Source organism: Chlorocebus sabaeus, chromosome 16, assembly GCF_047675955.1.
Source record: "Chlorocebus sabaeus isolate Y175 chromosome 16, mChlSab1.0.hap1, whole genome shotgun sequence".
Lineage (NCBI taxonomy): Eukaryota > Metazoa > Chordata > Mammalia > Primates > Cercopithecidae > Chlorocebus > Chlorocebus sabaeus.
In genome coordinates this window covers 70,331,120-70,351,221 of record NC_132919.1, presented here as the reverse complement: position 1 = coordinate 70,351,221, position 20,102 = coordinate 70,331,120, and the positions used below count along the sequence as shown (strand labels likewise).

General features: G+C 47.4%; 2 protein-coding genes across 2 annotated transcripts; both read right to left on the bottom strand.

Moving 5' to 3' along the window:
* Positions 1-1,379: 1,379 nt before the first annotated feature.
* On the bottom strand, positions 1,380-5,825 carry LOC103243459 (keratin, type I cuticular Ha1). The gene is made up of 7 exons (XM_008012726.3): positions 4,861-5,825; positions 4,578-4,660; positions 4,073-4,229; positions 3,115-3,276; positions 2,896-3,021; positions 2,499-2,719; positions 1,380-1,828 (listed from the first exon to the last, which is right to left on the bottom strand). The coding sequence occupies exons 1-7, from the start codon at positions 5,299-5,301 to the stop codon at positions 1,675-1,677; spliced, it is 1,344 nt and encodes a 447-aa protein (XP_008010917.3). The 5' UTR covers positions 5,302-5,825; the 3' UTR covers positions 1,380-1,674.
* Positions 5,826-13,905: 8,080 nt separating this feature from the next.
* Positions 13,906-19,238, bottom strand: LOC103243458 (keratin, type I cuticular Ha7-like). Its single transcript, XM_008012725.3, has 7 exons — positions 18,810-19,238; positions 17,315-17,397; positions 16,022-16,178; positions 15,560-15,721; positions 15,359-15,484; positions 14,779-14,999; positions 13,906-14,020 (listed from the first exon to the last, which is right to left on the bottom strand). Exons 1-7 carry the CDS (start codon positions 19,236-19,238, stop codon positions 13,906-13,908), a joined length of 1,293 nt encoding a protein of 430 aa, XP_008010916.3.
* Positions 19,239-20,102: the final 864 nt, after the last annotated feature.

Genomic DNA, 20,102 nt, shown 5'->3' with positions numbered 1-20,102 from the left:
ACATGAACATTCTGGTGAGAGATGGAGGGGACAATTATTCTGTCTACCACAGGAGCTATTAGCAGTACTTTTGTATTATTGTAAAATAATATACGTAAGCAGGATGTGGAAAAAGGAAACAAGCAACATGAGAGAGAGCGTCTGGACTGAGGTTGACCTTGGGTTTGGAGGAAATCGCAGACACTGGGTGAATCATAGTAGAGACAGAATTCCAGGTCAGAGGCTTCTCACAAGCCACGCAGCAAAGCACGAATCCAAATCCATCCTGGAACTTGAGTTTTAAAAAGGAGAATCAAGGGAGAAATTATGGTGGAGAGAATCATTGCTTTATCAAATATATATATAATTTCAATTCACTTGATCATTTTAGGACACAGGACTATGTTTCACCCAAGTGGAGTCTGATTCCTGCTGGGAAAGCCTGGTGTGCTGGGAAAAGTCAGAGACCTCTGATCCCTTCAGATCATAATGGCCCTCTGAGGTTTCAGGAAGTCTATGGTTAAACATTTTCATGGGTCTTCATGAGAGTCAAAGAAAGATGCCCTTTCTTGATATACACTGATGCCATCGGGTGCCAGCATTGTCCCTTTCAGTACTCAGAGTTCCTTGCAGCACCCACCAGCTGTTCACAGCGCCAGGGAACTGGGCCTTACAATAGCACTACTCGGGGACTAGTTTTATCCCTTTTAAAAAATTATAAATAAGTTGTGGTCAGGAACTGCGTCTTTCTTTATGTGTCTCTCCCCAATCCACCATCCAGCGTCTGCACAGAGTAGCTATTCAACAGGTACTGGTTGGATTGAATTGAGAAAGGCCAAAGGATCAAATAAAGAGTTGATGGGGTCTCTAAGACCTGGAGTCGAGGAGGGAAGAGAGGAGCTGGAAGCCCAGGCTGATAATGATCGACCCACACAAAGGAAAGGAGGAATTCTTGGGCATAGCAGGGCAGGTCAGAGGGTCTCTTCACTGGGAAATTCCTGGACCACCAATAACCCAGAATAATACAGCACTGAACCCGAAACTCCCACTGGAAGAAGATGTGTTTTCCAGAGCTTCTTTCCAGCCCACAGCTCATGCCTCCTCCATTCAGATTTGGATACAAGCAGCTCTGGGAGATGTCCAGGTCAGAAGGAAAAATCCAAGAACGACCAGGGGGAGATAGGGACTGCAGCACTCAGCCCCTCCACCCTCCTTCCCACAGGCCTGCCTGCCTCGCTCCTGGGTCCAGGGCACCAGATTCGCCATCTGCCCCCGAGGCATGAAACTGCTCTGGGATCCAAGAGTCAGGCCATTATAGGGCCTGTCTTTCAAGTGGCTTTTTATAGCTTACTCAGGTGATGAGCACATTGAAACAAATGAATACAAATGAAAAAGGCATCTGCATTGCCAAGGAAATGATATTTATTAGGAGGTTAAAAGGGAGGGCCACTGGCACATCAGAGAGTTCTCTGGGTGAGCATTGGAAGGAACAGACACCCAGGAAGGAAAGGGTAATCAGGACAGTCTAGAGTAGTTGGGGAGGCTGCAGGCTTAGGGTGAGTTTCTTGGCTGCCTTACGGGGGCCACTCCAGCCATGCAAATGATGTTTTCAGGCCCCTTTTGTTAAACCAGAGCCAGGTCACAGCTCTGCAGTCCTGGGCCCTGCATCCTTGCTCCTCTGGCATTTCCTAGGTTCTAGCGCACGAAGGAATTGCAGGGCCCACAGCGGGGGCGTGGGGCACAGGGTGTGCAGGGGGCAGGAGGAACGCAAGGAGTGCAGGGATTGGAGACACAGGGTCCAATGGACTTGCTGCACGCGTTGGTCGTGGCACAGGGATTGCTGGGCAGACTGGAGACAAAAGAATGATGTGGAAAGGTGAGTTAAGGGAAATTTTAAAATCATATGCCAGAGATATCCCCAAGGGTAAGAATGCCTGTCAGGACTTGGCCTAGCCTAGAACAGAGAAGGCACAGGCTCCCCTGCTACAAAGATAGCTCACATTGTTAATGGTCTCCCTGCCGTAGAGCACCAAGGTAGACAGAAACTCTGAAACTCTGATGTCTACTCTCAAATCCGTTCATGCCAAACTGATGACATGGGGTGAGTCATTTACCTTCTCCAAGCCCCAGTTTACTTTCCGATAGATTGGAGGAAATACTGATCCAGCCCACCTGGTGGTAATTATAAGATCAAATCAGGTAGTCTATGGGAATGTACCCACTAGACAATACGGTATTGTAAAAAGTAAGGCATTGATCACATATCATGCAGTCATGCATATGATCATAGTAGAATGCAAAGACTTGGCAGTGCAATTTCAGTTTGTACATCAAACAACTCTTGCTACCAAACCATTTATGTTTTAAATGATGGCCATATTATGTTGTCTGAGTTCTGTTTGAGCATGTCTAGTGTGAAGGCATAATTTCCTTTCCAAGGTATGCAATCTTTGCATGGTGTCTGAGTATTACACTCACACGTGCATCACTTCATCAAACACATCTGCCCATGTACTCACTTGCAGTCCTCGCTCTCCAGGAGGCTCCGGTACGTGTTGATCTCACACTCTAGCCGGGCACGCACGTCCAGCAGCACCTGGTACTCCTGGTTCTGCCGCTCCAGGTCACAGCGGATCTCCGCCAGCTGCGACTCCACATTGGTGATCAGGCTCTGCACTTGGGAAAGCTGGGAGCTGTAGCGGGCCTCGCTCTCCGTCAGCGTGTTTTCCAGAGAGTCTCGCTGTGGTGGGGAAGATCCGGAATGTCAGAGAGCTGCTCCTTCAAAGCGTTTCTTCATAGGATTCCAAGGAAGTCACAAGCTCCAAGAGCTAAGGAGAGTGTGTGGCCCCAAGGGCATCCCCAGGACTCTGCCTCCCAATTTCCCATTGCTCACTAGCAGGTCAGAACAATACACACCAGGTTATGCTGGGCCTGCAGCTCAATCTCCAGGGCATTGACCGTTCGTCTCAGCTCGATGATCTCTGCCTGGTAGGACTGCAGCTGCTCCGAGCTGGATACCACCTGCTTGTTCAGCTCCTCGGTCTGAAACACCCAAGGGGAGAAAGGATCAGACCCTGCCTCTGGGGCCATAGGGTGGGCCTTGGGTCCTGAGTGGCCACGTGCTTAGATGCCCACCTGCGTGGTGAACCATTGCTCCACTTCCCTGCGGTTGGTTTCCACCAGGGCCTCATACTGACTCCTGGTCTCATTTAGCACCCGGTTCAGGTCGACAGTGGGGGCAGCATCTACCTCCACGTTGAGACGGTCTCCAAGCTGGCAGCGCAGGGTGTTGACCTCCTATGGATGCAGAAAGTACAAGAGTTACTATGCTCAGCAAAGAATGGACTCTAAGGAATGGCATTGCTTGTTGAAGCCCTGTTAGTCTGTTCTCTCAGAACAGAAACTTTGAGTGGAGCAGTCTGTGACAGCTCAAGGCACTCCATGTGGCATTGCCCCCTCCCCACCATCTGCTGTGCCATGGCACTTGGCTTCAGAAAAAAATCCCAGAAGTTTGCTTGGATGCCACTGAAGGATGGACTAATTGATGTTCAACTTTCCCAGTTTACAACTGGCTGCGAGGACCTCAGCATGCAAAAAAAAAAATAAAATTGGCTGTGCAATTTCAGACCATATATCAAAAAACTCTTGTTGTCAAGTAAGAGATAAGAGTGCATCATGGCCCTTCCCAGGAGAGAGAGGAAGAAGCTCACAAACACTCTTCACCAATACTTTGAAAGAGTAGAGACTCACATTTATAAGGTTTGATTTTTTTCTTGGTCTTTGGCAAAAAAAAAAGACTTTGCAAAGCAATAACACTGCAATGCTAGGACTCATTCTATAACTATTGACCAATTTCAAGCACATGGAGCTGCTCTGGGCAACTCAAAGAAAGTGCTAGTTTAAAGTGAAAGATGTTTCCTGTCTGGGAACATGAACAGGTCTTATCTCTTTCCAATTTTTCTCTTGCCGTGATGTTTTTAAAGGAAACCCTCAGCCTTGTACTCATACTTTGCATTCTGCTGCCCCTAATCACTAAAGCTACCCTGAGTCAGAGGCTGAGACAGGTTTGTGCATTTCTCATTTCTAGTCTCACCTGCTCATGATTGCTCTTGAGGCACAGCAGCTCCTCCTTCAGGGACTCCACCTGGGCCTCCAGGTCGGACTTGCACAGGGTCAGCTCATCCAGGATCCTGCGCAGACCGTTGATGTCCGACTCCACCAGCTGCCGCAGGGACAGCTCAGTCTGGTACCTGCACAAGGAGCGGGTCAGAGCACTACTTGGTAGATCTTCAACACTCACAGGAATGGTTTTTGATAACCTCATGTGCCTTATCTTTCCACTTTCTGTAATGAATAGGCCCAGGAGATAGAGGTTTCTGGAGGCTCCATCAATACCCAATATTCATCCCAAAACAAACAGATTGATGTGAGTCCTCATCTATTTTTGTGATTTCTTTGCTTGGTTCTCCCCAATCCTCGCAGAATCCTTCACAGCAAGTGGGTAGATCTGGTTTTCAGTACAGCCATGGAAATCCCTTTTCTGTAACTAAAGATTAAACAGAAGAAATGGACACTAGTGCAAATTCCGAACAACTCACTTGGTTCTGAAATCATCCGCAGCCAGCTTGGCGTTGTCGATCTGCACCACAAGCCTGGCATTCTCGGACTTGGTACACAGGATCTGGGGAGTGAGAGGTGGCTTAGTGAGGACTGAAAATAAATATGACATCATCAACTTTTTAAAAATGACTTAAAAAGACATTTTGAAATAAAAGAGGAAGCAAGAATTATGACAGCACAGAAGCAAAGAAACACACTTCTCTATCACAGACAGAATCACAGCAAACTCTCTTGCTTGGAGATGACAGCAATGCCCCTCACCTTCTGCTGGAGCTCCTCAATGGTCTTGAAGTAGGACTGGTAGCTGGGGCACAGCAAGGGCTCCTGCTGCTGGGACCGCTCCCGGATGAGGTTCTCCAGCTCCGCGTTGTCCCGCTCCAGCTGACGCACCTTCTCCAGGTAGCTGGCCAGGCGGTCGTTCAGGAACTGCATGGTCTCCTTCTCACTGCCATTGAAGGAGCCCTCGCAGAACCAGTTGCAGTTGCTCACATTGGCAGGGATGTTGCAGGCCCCAGGTAGGGTGCAGCCGTGGCAGCTGGGGGGCACGCAGGGCCGGGAGGAGCAGCTGGTGCGGCAGCTCAGGCTGGGCAGGCAGAAGTTGTAGGGCATGGTGCTGGGAGGGAGGGAGTGAGTGCCTGGCTGAAGACAGAGTCTAAATTCTTCAAGCCACAGAGCTGTGGGTTTCCTTCCTCTAGGGAGCATTTATATCCCACTGCAGAGGGTGTGGACACAGTATGTAATGTCTTTTTTCTTTTTATTTCTTCACTTCTTTTCAAACGCCCTTTCCTTCAGTCTGTTATTTGCCTTCCTCAGAAGAGTCCCTTGTCCCATAAAATTCCTTACTTGGGCTTCTTGCTAAGTCAGGACTCCTCCGCAGACAGTCCACCCATGAAATCAGAGTTCTGTGGTAGGCCTTCAAAGAGGCTACACAGTCCAGCCCAAGTATCTGCCCTCATTAATTGAGGTGTTGATCCATCCAATGACATTCTTTTGTGTCACATAATCCTGCAGGCCCATAAACATACTCATGTCCTGGTCCACCTGCCATTTCTAGGGAGAAATACGGATTGGTTCGAGGAAGAAGTTGCATTAAGAGGCCACAGTGGACTGTCTTTCCCTCTTCATTTAAGGAAGAATCTTCAAATGATGGAGCATTCCATGCCTTGGAAGCCTTAAGGTGGATGACTAGAATCAATGGAGGACATGGTTGAAAATATTAGACAGCAATTTGTGTTTTACGGGTCCGTGTAATACTTCCCCGCCAACACCGCATATTACTTAAGAAAATTGTAGAGGAGAGAATTTTAAAGGTAGAGGCTTTGATAACTAGTTTGAGAACAGAGAAGTTTCTGGGATAAGAGATCATTTTGAAAGAAGGCTGAAAAGTGCAAACTGAGAGAGCCATAAAAAACACACTTAAGGCTGGGCGCAGTGGCTCACGCCTGTAATCCCAGTACCTTGGGAGGCCAAGACGGGCGGATCATGAGGTCAGGAGATCGAGACCATCCTGGCCAACATAGTGAAACCCATCTCTACTAAAAACACACAAAAAAAATTAGCTGGGTGTGGTGGCGGGCACCTGTAGTCCCAGCTACTCCGGAGGCTGAGGCAGGAGAATGGCGAGAACCCAGGAGGCGGAGCTTGCTGTGAGCCAGGATCCCGCCACTGCACTCCAGCCTGGGTGACAGAGCAAGACTCTGTCTCAAAAAACAAACAAACAAAAAAAGCATTTAAATGATCTAGAAAAGATATTTAGGGGCAGAGAGAAAGGAATAAGGAGAGAGAAAGGAATAAGGAGGTGTTTGTCAAACATTTCTTCGGGTGTCCGTAGTATCCAAACAGAGTAGATGGATATGTTAGGAAAGTCAGGAGATAACCCAAAGGGGCTTCCACAGGCATGAAATCACATGTATTTTATCTTTAAACTTCATGTGAATTGACCCTATATTCCATAATATATCCATGTTGGCTTTAATGTTTTTTAAAAGCCCCTTTTAAATTTCCAGTTAAACTTTCAAATATTTTGCCCAATGCGCTAAGAGAAAAGGATACACCAGGAAGATGTGCTATAATCTGTCCTGGGCTTCCCATCTCCAGCCCTACTGTAGATGCCCCCTGCTTTAAGAACCAAAGGTCTAAAGGTACCAAAGGAGGTCTCTGTGGTTGTATAATTAAATCCAAGGACCTGTGCACCGGGAAAGAAAATGCTGAGCACGGCATGAGCAAGGGGGTTTTGCAAGGCAAGCTGGAGTCATTTGGGGTTGCTTTGGGAGGTGAAGGAAGGCACTAGAAGATCTGAGGAAGAGGTAGCCAAAGTTCTGAATATATAAAAGTTGCATAATTATAGGCACCGTCAGGTACCACCTGCATCTCTGGAGGCAGCACCCCCATCTCCACTGTGGCTTTGGCTGCCAGCCAGAGCTGCCGTTTTATTGACAACTTATTGGAGTGCTTCTCCCATTGAGCTTTCATGATGGTATTCATGTCACACTCTGCTTGGGTCTCAGATAAAAGGTCCTTCATCTACACTCCCCAAGACCATTATCACTGCTTATTATAATGCCATTCAGATGAAAAGCCCCACAGCACTACAAGGAAGATCTAGACTTATAATAAAATCTATACTTCTTTGTTTCCTTGCAAGACAATTAAACGTGGAGAAATAGGCGGGTCTACAGGCTGTTACCCTTGAGACTTTCCAGAGGAAGGACACAAGGCTAGGCGGCAGCTGTCTGTGGGGAGCTTCTGTCTCATTTCATCTGGGCTTGGGGTGAATGGAAAGGCTCATGCATCTGATTGATGAGCACTAGCTTATAGATGACAGCACAGGCCTTCTGCTTCCTAACTCTTGTCAGCCTGCTCCAAGCACTGGCTTTCCAGCAAGCAGCTATTTCCTCAGCCCTTTCTTCTTCCCCAGCCAGGGAGGTTTTAACCTAAGCCCAGACTAAATGCCAGCAGTTTTCTCCAAGCTCTTGGGTCCTATCTACTGACTGGCCGGCATAGCCTCATGGAGACTGTAGCCAAAGAAGAGTGTTTAGGCTCTAAGTATGAGAAGATTCAAGGAATAGATTGACAAGAAAGCAAACATAGAATTTTTGTACAATGCAGAGAGATCAGAAAAATGGAAAGAGATGGAGACGAGGAGAGATAACAAGAAAAAGAAGAGACAAGGAAGAAAGTTGGGAGGGAAGAATCTTCAGAATCATGCAACAAATCAGACAAAGTTAGCCCAGCTTCCAAGGGGCTAACCTGGAGAATGCAAAGCTGAGAAGAAGCCAAGGCAAAATAAGCCAATAGACTGAGGAGTGGCCCACCATGCTGAGTGTCCTGCAAGGCATAAATCGAGTTGACTCAAAAGATCTATGGACACGGGACTGCAGCTTCTGAGTCCTCTGAAAGAAGTGACATTGTTCCAAGGTGTCCAGACCAAAGCATCACCTCTGCGATCCAGCTTAAGATTTGTTTGTGGCTGAGAAATATACTGCCATCTACACCCCGGCAGTGTAAGGTCTAAAAGGAGCAACACTGCCTGTTCCTGAAGGAATAAGGAGTGGGAAGAGAAGAAAGGAGAAATGAAGCAGGGAGAATCAGTCCTGCACTGGCTGCAGGTCATGGCCAGTCGGCAGCCACACAGAAGATGCAGGAGAGAACAAGCGACCCCTGTTATCTTCTGGTTACTCCTAGAGATTCCTTTTTCTCCCTGCTGGTTGCCCTGCAGAATGTGAAGTGGCACAAGAATTCAGGATGGGGACCACAGAGAGACTGTCCGGTGAGTAAACACAATGCTGCCATCTCTTGTAAATCTAGCTTCTTTCTTGCAGTGTTTCTAAGATCTCAGTGGGCTTGAGTAAATTTGCTCCTTGAATTAGTGGGGAAAATGGGACCCCAGGGTTGTAAGGTCCCCATGACCTCACACAGGCAAGGGATAGAATTCATGTATTCTCTTAGTTTCCTAGTTGGAATAGTTGCAAATTTTTTTCATTCAAGGAGAAATTGAGCAGTCAGTGGGCTGTCAAACCCACATTCATTATTTCAATTTAATTCAGAACACATTTATTACACAACTTCTCTATGCTGAGCATAAGACTAAACTAAAACAAAAGAATCATAGTTCTGGTGAAAAAAAATGTTTTTTATGAACAATTCAGGCCAAGATGGGTCCCCAATATGTATGAGAAATAGCCAGAAGTTAAGGAGATGAGATATTTAGAAGGTGTAAGATGGACATTTAGAAATATGTTTGTATTCAATGTAAATAGAAAATGGGTACTGGGCACAGTGGCTTGCATCTGTAATCTCAGCACTTTGGGAGGCTGAGGTGGGAGGATCACTTGAGACCATGAGTTCAAGACTAGCCTGGGCAACTTAACGAGACCCCATGTCTACAAAAAAATATTAAAAATGAGTTTCAAAATTAGCCGGGCGTGGTGGCACATGCCTGTAATTCCAGCCACTTGGGAGGCTGAGGCAGGAAAATCGCTTGAACCCAGGAGGCGGAGGTTGCAGTGAGCAGAGATCGTAACATTGCACTCCAGCCTGGGCAACAAGAGCGAAACTCCATCTAAAAAAAATTAAAATAAAATAAAATTTTAAAACGAGCCAGGCTTGGTGGAGCACACTTTAGTCCCAGATGTTCTGGAGGCTGAGGCAGGAGGATTGCTTGAGCCCAGGAATTTGAGGTTACAGTAAGCCAAGATCATGCCACGGCACTCCAACTTGGGCAACAGCAAGACCCCATCTAAAAATCAAAAATAAATAAAAAGAAAAATGTACGTGTGACATTATGGGCATTAGTCACTTGTTGAACATCTACTGTGTGCATCTGCACATCTACAGTCCCAGGGGCGGGGGACATTGTGGGGAGTGGGGGCATGTCATGTCCCCACCACCCGGGAACTCTGAGTCCTGCTAAGCAGAAAGGTCCACAGCTAACATAATGTATTGTGATTGGGCCTTCACCCAAAAATATCTCCTTCCCCTACCCACTCCATTTCTTCCTACACCCACCCCTGACCCAAACCCCATTTAGGGCATTCCAATCCAGCTCATGATTTTCAGCCACATGGCGAGGGGATGAAGCCATTTCAGGTTATGTACTTGTATCCCAAAGAGTTGTTTGTGCTTCGCTCTCTAAGTGACTCAAGCAGGATTCAGAGAACTGTTCTCATTAGAATCTTGTTCCCTTTAATAATCTAGTCTTCAGCCAGGCAGGGTAATGAATTGTTTCGGCATCTGGTTCTTGTTGCTTTGCAGACCACAAGAGAGGCAGTGGTGATGGCCCATCTCTTCAGCCCTGTGGCATCCCCACAGGATCCATGGGAGTCAAGGTAAGTTTCAAAGCAAATGAAATATGCTTTTTGCCAGGTGCAGTATAAGAAATCATTCCAGGGATGTGGTGTGGGGCAAAAAAGAAAAGTAACCACAGTAAATCAAGTAAATTGACAGAGGAAATAGAAAGGGGAATAAGGCTGGTAGAGGGAAACAGAGGGAGTACGCAGTCCTGCTGGTGAGTGGACACAGTTGTGCCCCCTTGAGACCAGAGAGACTTCCTGAGGGCAGAGGACCTTGGAGACCAATGTGAATCACTGAGGCAGGTTGTATAGGATGTCCAAGAACTAGGGAGGAAGAAGGGAAAGGGACATTTGGATGCAATAACCAGCATCAAACGGGGGAGCCTCCAGGCGATGGCGAAAGGTCAGAAGCTGAGTCTAAAATGCTAATGGGGACAGCACTGAGAAGATCACCCCTAGCGAGATCCCAGACCCTAGGATGCCTTTCCCATAAAATCCATCCAGGATTTCAGAGTGGTGTGAATGTGAAGTTTTATCCACATGTACCTCCAGCAAGGCCCTCACAGTTGGGAACAGGGAAAGAGCAGGGGAACAGAAATGAGAAGACTTGGGGTTGGGTGCATGGAGCTGCCCCTCACCTGCCGTGAGGTGCGGAGGGGTCATTTCACCTCCCTACACCTGTATTTCTCCCTCTGCACAATGGGGATTGTGATGCCTGTTCCCCTCTCTCAGGGTTGTTTGGGGCCTCCATTTGGATACAACACAAAGTACTTTAACAAGTACTTTGTAAATGGTGAAACAATGAACATCTATAGATTCTATTTTCCTCCTCCTCTTTCTCAGTAGACAAGGTGGTTTTACAATGGCAGGAGGTGAGTTGAGCTTCTTTGGCAACTCTCAGTTTATTAAAATTACCAGAGTCCTCAAGCTTCAAGATCCTGTGATACTAAAGAACTTTCATTCCTTGTACCACCCTTGGTTGTATAAATTCTCAGAAACGTTTCTTCTAACATAAACATACTCATTTCCTTCAAGGAAAGGAATCAAAACAATTGGGTTATTATGATTCTATCATCCTGTTGACAAAATCTGAGACTTGGCCTCTGTAAAGCACAGTGGTTAAGAGCACAGTTGCCGGAGGCAGGCTGGTTGGATCTGAATCCTGGCTTCACCACCTAATAGCTGTGTGACCTTGGGCATGTTACTTAACCTCTCTGAGTCTTGGCTCCTTGTCTGCAAAATGAGGAAACAATAGCATTGGCTTTCTAGGATTGCTGTAATGATTAAATGAGTTTACCCATATGATTGTAGCTATAATGTAAACCAGCGCCTGGCTCATAGTAAGAGTTTGATGGATATATGCTTCTATGATGATGATGATGATGATGATGATGATTCTGGTGATGGTGATGGTAATGAGGACCTGTGTGGTTTCCAGGGAAACTCTTCACTTACAACAAACACACAGACACGTGTGCACACACACACAAGTACTGTCTTATCAAAGCTAATCTTTTAATTAGAAATGAGAGAGCACTGGATGTGAACTTAAGAAACACAGGTCAATCACCCTGGGGCCCCACTGACTCACTTTATGTCACCAGCAGAATCCCTCAACCACTGAATGACTCACCTTCTCTCTCTCTCCCTTAAATGGGAAGGACAATGCTTGCCTACGCTGTCATGGTGCAAGAATAAGTGGGTTTATTTTGTTAGACAGCTTTGAACTTGTTGGATGAAAGGAGCTATTTAAGTACAAAGGAGGTGAGGGCAGCTGGGTCAGATGCTAAATTAAGTCTAATGGAGATCGCTGTTCATTATTGAGAGCTTCTCTTGGGTAGGTGCCCAAAGAGTGTGTCACATGTGCCCAAACACTTTTACCACTTGAGAAAAAGAACAGAGGAAGGGAGGGTGTGGCCACCTCTGACCCTTCCTGGGCTTCCTATGCTGTAAATCCTAATGTCTCTCAAGCAGATCAGTCCTATGTACATGAGCAGTGACCAACAAGTAGGACGCTGGGCTTGAGAGCAGTTGGAGGCAGAGCAACCAGATTCTCACTTAAGCTCCCTCCAGCCTTGGGGCTAGGGACTGTGATCACTCCGGCACCACAGCTCTGTATCAGGAAGACCTGGATTAAACCAGAACCAGCTGTACTTGTAACTTTTTCGGCAAACTACAGTGATTCAGAGAATTCACAGAACAGAAAGGGAAGACCAAAACCAGCTCCTAAAGTAGGTTTGGTGATTCCACTTCAATGCTTGTGGATTCACTGATCAATAAGACTTATAAAGCAGGGATGCGCAGAGTTGTGGGGGCTAGAAGACCTCTTACAGCCATCTCAACCAGCCCCATCAGTTCCCTAAGTGTTCCCCTCAACATCCCCACCAGTGATTCTGAAGCCTCTGCTTGTCTCCAAGGATGGGGAACTCTGCTTCTCTGGCCAGCTGTAACGCTGAATTCTAGGGATGTGCTGATTCTCAGCCATGGATATCAAAATATGGAGCTTTTGATTCATGTTCTATTGTCTACGAATTCCAAGCTGAGCAGTTTCCAGAAGGACTCACCAACGGGAGTTATTGGGGAGGTTGGATGGGTCAGCTTGTTTGGGCCTTTCGTCCTAGACTGATAGAAATAACCATCATTTAACATTTTCAGAGTCTTGCAATGTAAAAGAGAAAGGTTCTATCCTGATCTGATGGTATGAATGATTCCTCGCTGGAGGACATATCAGGAGGGCAAGGTCAGCTCTTTCTGTAGAGGATCTGGCTAGTCAAGGGCTCACTCCTCAAATAAACCCCCTAAACCAGTGGTTCTCGAACTTGAACCAACATCAGAATCACCTGCAAGTCATGATAAAGCAGACTGCTGGTTCAGAAAGTCAGGGCTGGTGCTCAAGAATGTGCATGTCTAGCAAGTTCTCAGGTAATGCCAGTGCTACCGGCTGGAGGACCACGCTTTAAGAACCACTGCCCTAAACCTTCTCATGTTTAATTTGTTTCCCCCTCAAAGCTTCCAAAGAACGGGCTTTGGATCTGGTTCAAAGAGACTGGGTTTCAAGTCTTGACTCAGCCACCAGCTGAGAATAATAACAGCTGCTGCTGCTTTGCAGAGCTGATGTGGGGCCCTGTGACACAATGTTGGCGAAGCCCCAGCCAGTGCCTTGCTCATAATGGGCATGTCATTCTAAAAGCTCAATTTAAGTTACCTGTCCTGGGGCTTCTGGTTCATGTTCTATTGTCTACAAATTCCAAGCCAGACAGCTGCCAGGACCCACCAGTGGGGCTTACTGGGGAGCTTGGATGGGTCAGGTTGTTTGGGTCTTTCTAGACTGATAGCAGTTACCATCACTTAATATTTTCAGAGTTTTGCAGCGGTCTGTGGTGCCGCAGACTTGAGCTCTTCCTTTACACAAGGACCAGGTGGCTTATCCAGATAAAAGGGAAATTTTACTTAGCGTCTATATTTTAAAAGTTCTATCTGTAAATCTGTCTCCAAATACACTCGGTGAAGTCCAAGGTTGGGTATCTCTCCTCTGTACCACTTTGCTGCGTCCCATTTTTAACTCCAGCCTTCACTGGTTTTGCCATCTCCCAGAACCACTCTGGTGAACCAGCCACAGCCCCCGTCTACAGAAGCATGTGGTTCAAGGAGTTCCCAGAAAGGCTCTCAGCATGGGATGGAGATGCTGAGGCCAGACTGCGCTGGGCTCATTCTGCTACAGAAGCAAAGTTTAATAGCAAAATAAAAACAAGGGTGCCTGCCCCATCTCAGAGATCAGGAGGCAACAGAAGAGAGAAAATGGTGCACTCGAGACACCTTGAGGGGAAGAAACACAAATTCAGTCACAGGGGCTGAGCTGCTGGACTCAAACACCTATCCACAGAGTGGCATTGTCTCTCTTCAGTCTCCTGCCTGGCTGGCCAAGGAGGCAAGGCCCAGGTAGCAGGCCTGCAGAGCAGAGCCTAACGAGCTGAAGACACCTCCCCTTTCCCAGCACCTTGGGCTGAGGAGTGTGTCAGTATCCAGTTGATGAGCAGAGCCCATGGGTGGCCCGGGAGCAGGGGGCACAGGCTGCTGGGGCTGGACTGGGAGTGCTGAAGGCTGGGGTCGCGCATGGGTTGCAGGGAAATCTGCATAGAGAAAAAAGATGTTTGAAACATTGGCATGAAAAGTATGTGAAAGACAAAAGTATATTATAGACACGTTAGAATTAAAGAGCGAAAGAGGACTTTAGACCTTAGAGGTCCCTCTAAGCCTGAAAGGGGCAATGACGTGCCCATAGTCCACGGTGGAGCTGGGGCCAGAACTCAGTGTACCTGTGTACCAGGCCAGGGCCACGTCCCACGTGGAAGGAACACAGCAGAAAGGTAGAAAGGCCAGAGGAACAAGAACTGCCCAGATGTCAGCCACTGATTCCATTTAAACCCAGCCCCTCATAGTGTTCCTTAGTGCTTAAAGGGGTATATCAGCCCTCTGACCCTTTTCACAGGGAACTAAAATGAAAGAGTAAGTGCACATGCCCTTAGCAATACTTTAAATGCTATCAGCACAAAGAATACTCGTTACTGGAATACTTCTCCTAGAGAGAATTTAGCAAAACCTGAATGTGCTGGGCACTCAGTATTTTAGCCCCCTATGGGAGTAGCCGGCAACCGGGAGCACAACATGGTCAGCAAAACAAATGCCGTCACCTGAAAACTCCCGAACACCCTCATCTACGTCTAGGCAGGCATTCGCTCACCAGGCCTACTGGTAGCAAGTTTGTCTCCAAAGATGGGATCTGCAATGCTACCCCCACCAGGCCTCCAGAGCTCCTTTTAGGTCATTCCCAAGAGAAGTTATCTGTTTTTGCACACGGTGTTGACATAGACAACAACAGGGCACATACTTGCAGTCCTCGCTCTCCAGAAGGTTCCGGTACGTGGCAATCTCATTCTCCAGCCGGGCCTTCACGTCCAGCAGCACCTGGTACTCCTGGTTCTGCCGCTCCAGGTCGGCCCGGATCTCAGACAGCTGTTCCTCCACATTGTTGATGAGGCTCTGCATCTGGGCCAGTTCTGTGCCGTAGCGGTCCTCAGCTTCACACAGGGAGTTCTGTAGACAGTCCTTCTATAATATCAAAGAAAGAAGGAAACAAGTTAAAAATCATGGATCTCTGCCTCCAACCTCTTAAGATTGTGACACCCCAAGACATTGCCAGGTCCAGAGGGCAATCTAACTCCCTTTAGCTGTCCTCAGCCAGAATAACTAACACTCTTCATGGTAGACCTTTAAGATCAGAGCCCTCTGACCTGAGTTAATGTTGATTCACTCAATATCCACATCTACAGGGAAGTGCTTAAAAAACAGATGAAACCAAGGTTTAAGCTGAGTCCGTGGTTGGTGTTTGAGGCCTGTACTGACCCTAGAGAGCTGCTCATGGGTAGTGAGAGCCAAGCTGGGTCTCCCATGCATACAGAGGGACTTACCAGCGTGTGCTGAGCCTGAAGCTCCACCTCCAGGGCGTTCACCGAGCGTCTCAACTCCAGGATCTCCGACTGGCAGCACTGCAGCTCCTCGGAGCAGGACATGGCCTGCAGGCTGATGCCTTCAGACTGGAGCACGGAGAGACACGGTCACCTACCTGCCCAGATGGAGGCCAATCCCCACTGCTTAGCAGTCCCCCTCACCTGGGCTTGGAACCACTGCTCCACATCCTGGCGGTTGGTCTCCACCATGGCCTCATACTGGCCTCGCATCTCCCCCAGCACCCTACTCAGGTCAATGGTGGGCTCAATGTCCAGCTCAATCCGGAGCTTGTCTCCCAGCTGACCCCTCAGAGTGTGGGCTTCCTGTAGGCATCAGAGGAGTATGACCCGCCTGCAGAGCCCCCCACTGCCCTTCACCCAAACTCTCAACTCCCACTTTCCATCCTCCCCAGTAATTTCCCTGTGCTCCTCTGACGATAAACCGCTGCCTGCACCAGCCCAGCAGCTTCCAGAAGCTGTGGACGAGAAGCAATCTCCCACCAAAAGCCAGAGCTCACCTGCAAAGCTTCAATCCCAGGCAGAAGGAAGCCTCCATTTTTTCCCCCAGATGAGCCTGAATTCACCTCCAGAAAGTCTCAATGCATCACACCAAGGGTCACACACCTGCTCATGGTTTTTCTTGAGGCAAAGCAGCTCTTCCTTCAGGGACTCCAGCTGGGCCTCCAGGTCACACTTGGCGAGGGTGAGGTTGTCCAGCACCCTGCGCAGGCCACAGATGTCAGCCTCCACCAGCTGGTGCAGCAAGCGCTCTGTCTCATACCTGAAACAGGGAAAGTGCAGGAGTCACAGTTACAGAGCAGGAAGGGGCACCAGGACATGACTCCCAGCTCGCAGCTGTAAGTCCACTGTTCTGCCCTTTGCCGTCTAATTGTGAGTTGGCTTTTCCTGTGTAGTGTGCTCAAAGCCCAGAAAGCAACAGGATATTCCCCACTCAGTCAATACTAAGCACCTGAGATGAACCAGGGGGAGCAGCTGGTACTGAGGATACTGTGATGGACACACAGCCAGCACCTGCCTTTACAGACAGATGGCCCAAAAGGGAGGTGGCAAAGTAACCAAGTCTTTGCAACACGGTGGAATCACTGCAGACCTCTCTCCACAAGCCCCATACTCAAAGGGATTCTGGATTCCCTCTTAGAGTAAAAGCCACATTGCCAGAATGAGAGGAAGGAAATGGCTTTCTTTAGCTCTAGAAGAGTGAGACTTGCACAGTGCCCTGAAGAAAGATGATAAAACCCAGTGCCCCTTCCAGCACCCAGGGTAGACCCTCCTTAGGTGGTGTCAACCCTTTGACTTTCACATGTTTTTGTGCCCCTTCCAGCACCCAGGGTAGACCCTCCTTAGGTGGTGTCAACCCTTTGACTTTCACATGTTTTTGTCTTAGGCTATGGAGCATGATTTCTGCTATGAATTATCAGCACTCACAAATTAATCAAGCTGTAGCACAGAAACATATCCTTATTAAAGCAACAGTTTCTCAGGAAATTGCCTCAAGAAAGGAAAATTTGGTACAAAATTTAAGGCCAAGTCCTAGCTCTGCCACTCAGTACCCACATGGTTTTTGGCAAGTCACACCAGCACCCCCAGCCTCAAGGGTCCCCACCTGCAGAGGAGATGCTATCCCTGCCCCCCTGCTTCACAAGTTTCTTACCAGGTGGATGATGCATTCTAGCACATGTTGTAAACTGTTAATGCTAAACCACTGGAGAGTGGATAGTTTTTCAGGATCTTGAGCTTAATGCCTTTTGTTCTCTCCTGCTGTAATTACTGGGTTGGGGTCTGGGTCAATGACATCCGATGCCACAAGAGACAGAAGCAGCCAACTTGGCATTGTCCCATCCCCATCCAACCCCAACTCACTTGGCTCCTTCCCATCCCCGTCCAATCCCAACTCACTTGGTCCTGAAGTCATCCGCGGCCAGTTTGGCATTGTCTATTTGCACAACCAGCCTATTGTTCTCCGATTTGGTGCACAGAATCTGGGATAAGAAAATAGGTTCAATAAGTGACTTACTGATCCCAGAGACGCCTATAGCCTCAGGTGAGAGGAAGTTTTATTGGCTGAAGTTGAACCTACAGCATCCGCCTGGACAACACAAACTCCCAAACATGCAAGAGATGTTTTCGTGGTGTGGGAAGAAAGATTTGCAAGAGACTTCTTGGAAAAGGATGAAGACATAGAGTCAAAGGAACCAGGAGATGGAAGACAGTAGCAAACTGAACATATAACAAAGATTTGCTTTCATTTTGCCAGATAGGATGCGTAGCCCAATATAAATAAGAAGATCTGGCCAGGCGCAGTGGCTCACGGCTGTAATCCCAGCACTTTGGGAGGCCAAGGCAGGTGGATCACCTGAGGTCAGGAGTTCGAGACCAGCCTGGCCAATATGGTGAAACTCCATCTCTACTAAAAATACAAAAGTTAGCTAGGAGTGGTGGTGCACGCTTTTAACCCCAGCTACTCAGTAAGCTGATACACGAGAATCACTTGAACCCGGGAGGCAGAGGTCGCAGTGAGCTGAGATTGCACCACTGCACTCCAGCCTGGGTGACAGAGTGAGACGCTGTCTCAAAAACAAACAAACAAAAAAAAATCCAGAATCTAGGCCACAGAACAGTGGACTAACTATGAATGTTTTAGATAAAGTAGGATCTGTTCTAAAGAAGTTCTTTCCTCTGGTTGTCCAACCTCCCAACAGGTCTTCTCTAAATCTAGCCAGGTTTCTGTAACCCCTATTTTGACATTCCTTGTCTTCCTGGCTCTGAAACTAAGATGTAGGCTCTTCAGAAGCTTTAGCTGGATAATCAAAGGTGACAACAGATATGCATAAGATGCTGATGCTGTTGTGTGGATAGACACTGCCTTGGCAAGGATGTTAGGAAATACTCCTTTTGCCCTGTTTACTGCACCGGAAGTTTCAGCATATAGCAACTGTCATAAACACAGCACAGTTTTTGCATGGTTTTCATGAAATTAGCATGGTTTTTGTGACTATGATTTAGGGATTTGATGTGCTGAAGTTAAGTAAGCATGAACTCAGAATCCTGGAGAGATAAATTCCACATCTCACCCTTTACAAATTCCCATTCACCTTCACTCAAGAGATTCTCTTCCCACATTTAAAAAATCCACTGCTGACCCAGGGTCAGTAATCTTTTTTTGTAAAGGGTCAGATAGTAAATATTTTAGGCTTTGCAGACCATACAGTCTCCATTACAATGACTGAACTCTGCCACTGTAGTACAAAAGCAGCTGCAGACAACACACAAATGCATGAGCATGGCCATGAACCAATAAAACTTTATTTGCAAAAGCAGGTGGTTGGCCGGATTTGGCCGACAGGCAGTAAGTAGATTCCTGAACCCTGATCTGGTGCACTGCAAACCTCACCTTCTGCTGGAGCTCCTGGATGGTGCAGAAGTAGGACTGGTAGTCCGGGCACACACTGGACTCATGGCACTTGCTCCTCTCACGGAGTTTGGTCTCCAGTTCTGCATTGTCCCGCTCCAGCTGGCGCACTTTCTCCAGGTAGTTGGCCAGGCGGTCGTTCAGGAACTGCATAGTCTCCTTCTCGTGGCCATTCAGGGTGTTTTCGCTGTAGGCCCCACAGATTCCAATGTTGCCAGGAATGTGGCGGCTCCCTGGCAAGGGACAAGCATTGTGGCAGGTCGGAGGCAGACAGAGGCTGGGGCGGCCCAGGGGAGTCGACCCCACACGGACTCGGTTGGCATGTGCCACGTTAGCCAAGAGGCACAGGGAGGCAGCGTTGGCCTCTGAAACCTGCTCGCTGAGGAGGGAACTGCAATGGTCAGAAGTCATAGTGCTAAAAGGCGAGATCCTGCTTTGCCCACAGTTGGATCTGCTTGAAACCAAAATCTTCCTCCTCCTGAAGACTTTATATAAGCCTTAGTGGGTGTTGGTGCAAGAAAACTGGCATTTTCCTCATTAATATTTATGTCAATTGTTATACAATCACTCTATTAGTCAGTGGTTTTTGTTTCCTATAAAGAGTTAATGAGCTCATGAAAGAGGCCCTAACCTCTTGCTTCCCATCACTGCAGGGTCCTGGAAAACAGAGAAAACAAGGTCTTCTTCAAGCAGCCCACTTTCTGTGGCTGTGGAATCTTTCCCCTTCTGTCAGCTTATGTGTATGAAATAATCAAGAACTAAAGACTCCTAAAATTTCCTGCAAGTCTCTCACACTCCCACATTCTTTTCCTACCTCTGACTGTTCCCACTGCAGCAAAACCTAAAATATCAGTCAATCAGGCACATTGCAGAAAGGGAAAAATCATGATTTATTTGTTTTGGTAGATATTTATAGAGTGCCTAGTGTGGGACAAACACACATCTAGGTTGTCTTGTAAGAAGGGGATTTTAGATTTCAATAAGAGAGATAAGAAAGTAAATGATCTTGATATTAAGAAGACAGTAAAAGGAGGTATTTTTTTAAAAAGAGAGCTGCAAAGATTTTGAGGTGGAAGAGAGCTCACTGAGAGACCAGAAAAAGACTTCATGGAGTAGGGGATTTTCCAAATTTGTATTGAATGATATTTTCCATAAAGCGTTGGGGAGTGAGTTTCTCTCAGAGAGAACAAAATAAACACAATCAAACATTTGGAAAATGGAAAATAGTCTAGTTGTGTTGGTGTTTATAATGGAGCCCTGGAAAGTTGCACTGAG

Excerpts from the sequence above, each read along its gene's own strand:
- LOC103243459 (XM_008012726.3), bottom strand. The coding sequence starts at position 5,301 with ATGCTCCCTAGAGGAAGGAAACCCACAGCTCTGTGGCTTGAAGAATTT. Across the intron at positions 4,230-4,577 it reads GCGGATGATTTCAGAACCAA|GTACCAGACTGAGCTGTCCC; the intron begins GTGAGTTGTTCG and ends CTCCTTGTGCAG. Across the intron at positions 1,829-2,498 it reads CTGGAGAGCGAGGACTGCAA|TCTGCCCAGCAATCCCTGTG; the intron begins GTGAGTACATGG and ends TTTTGTCTCCAG.
- LOC103243458 (XM_008012725.3), bottom strand. The coding sequence starts at position 19,238 with ATGACTTCTGACCATTGCAGTTCCCTCCTCAGCGAGCAGGTTTCAGAG. Across the intron at positions 16,179-17,314 it reads GCGGATGACTTCAGGACCAA|GTATGAGACAGAGCGCTTGC; the intron begins GTGAGTTGGGAT and ends TCCCTGTTTCAG. Across the intron at positions 15,722-16,021 it reads TCAAGAAAAACCATGAGCAG|GAAGCCCACACTCTGAGGGG; the intron begins GTGTGTGACCCT and ends TGATGCCTACAG.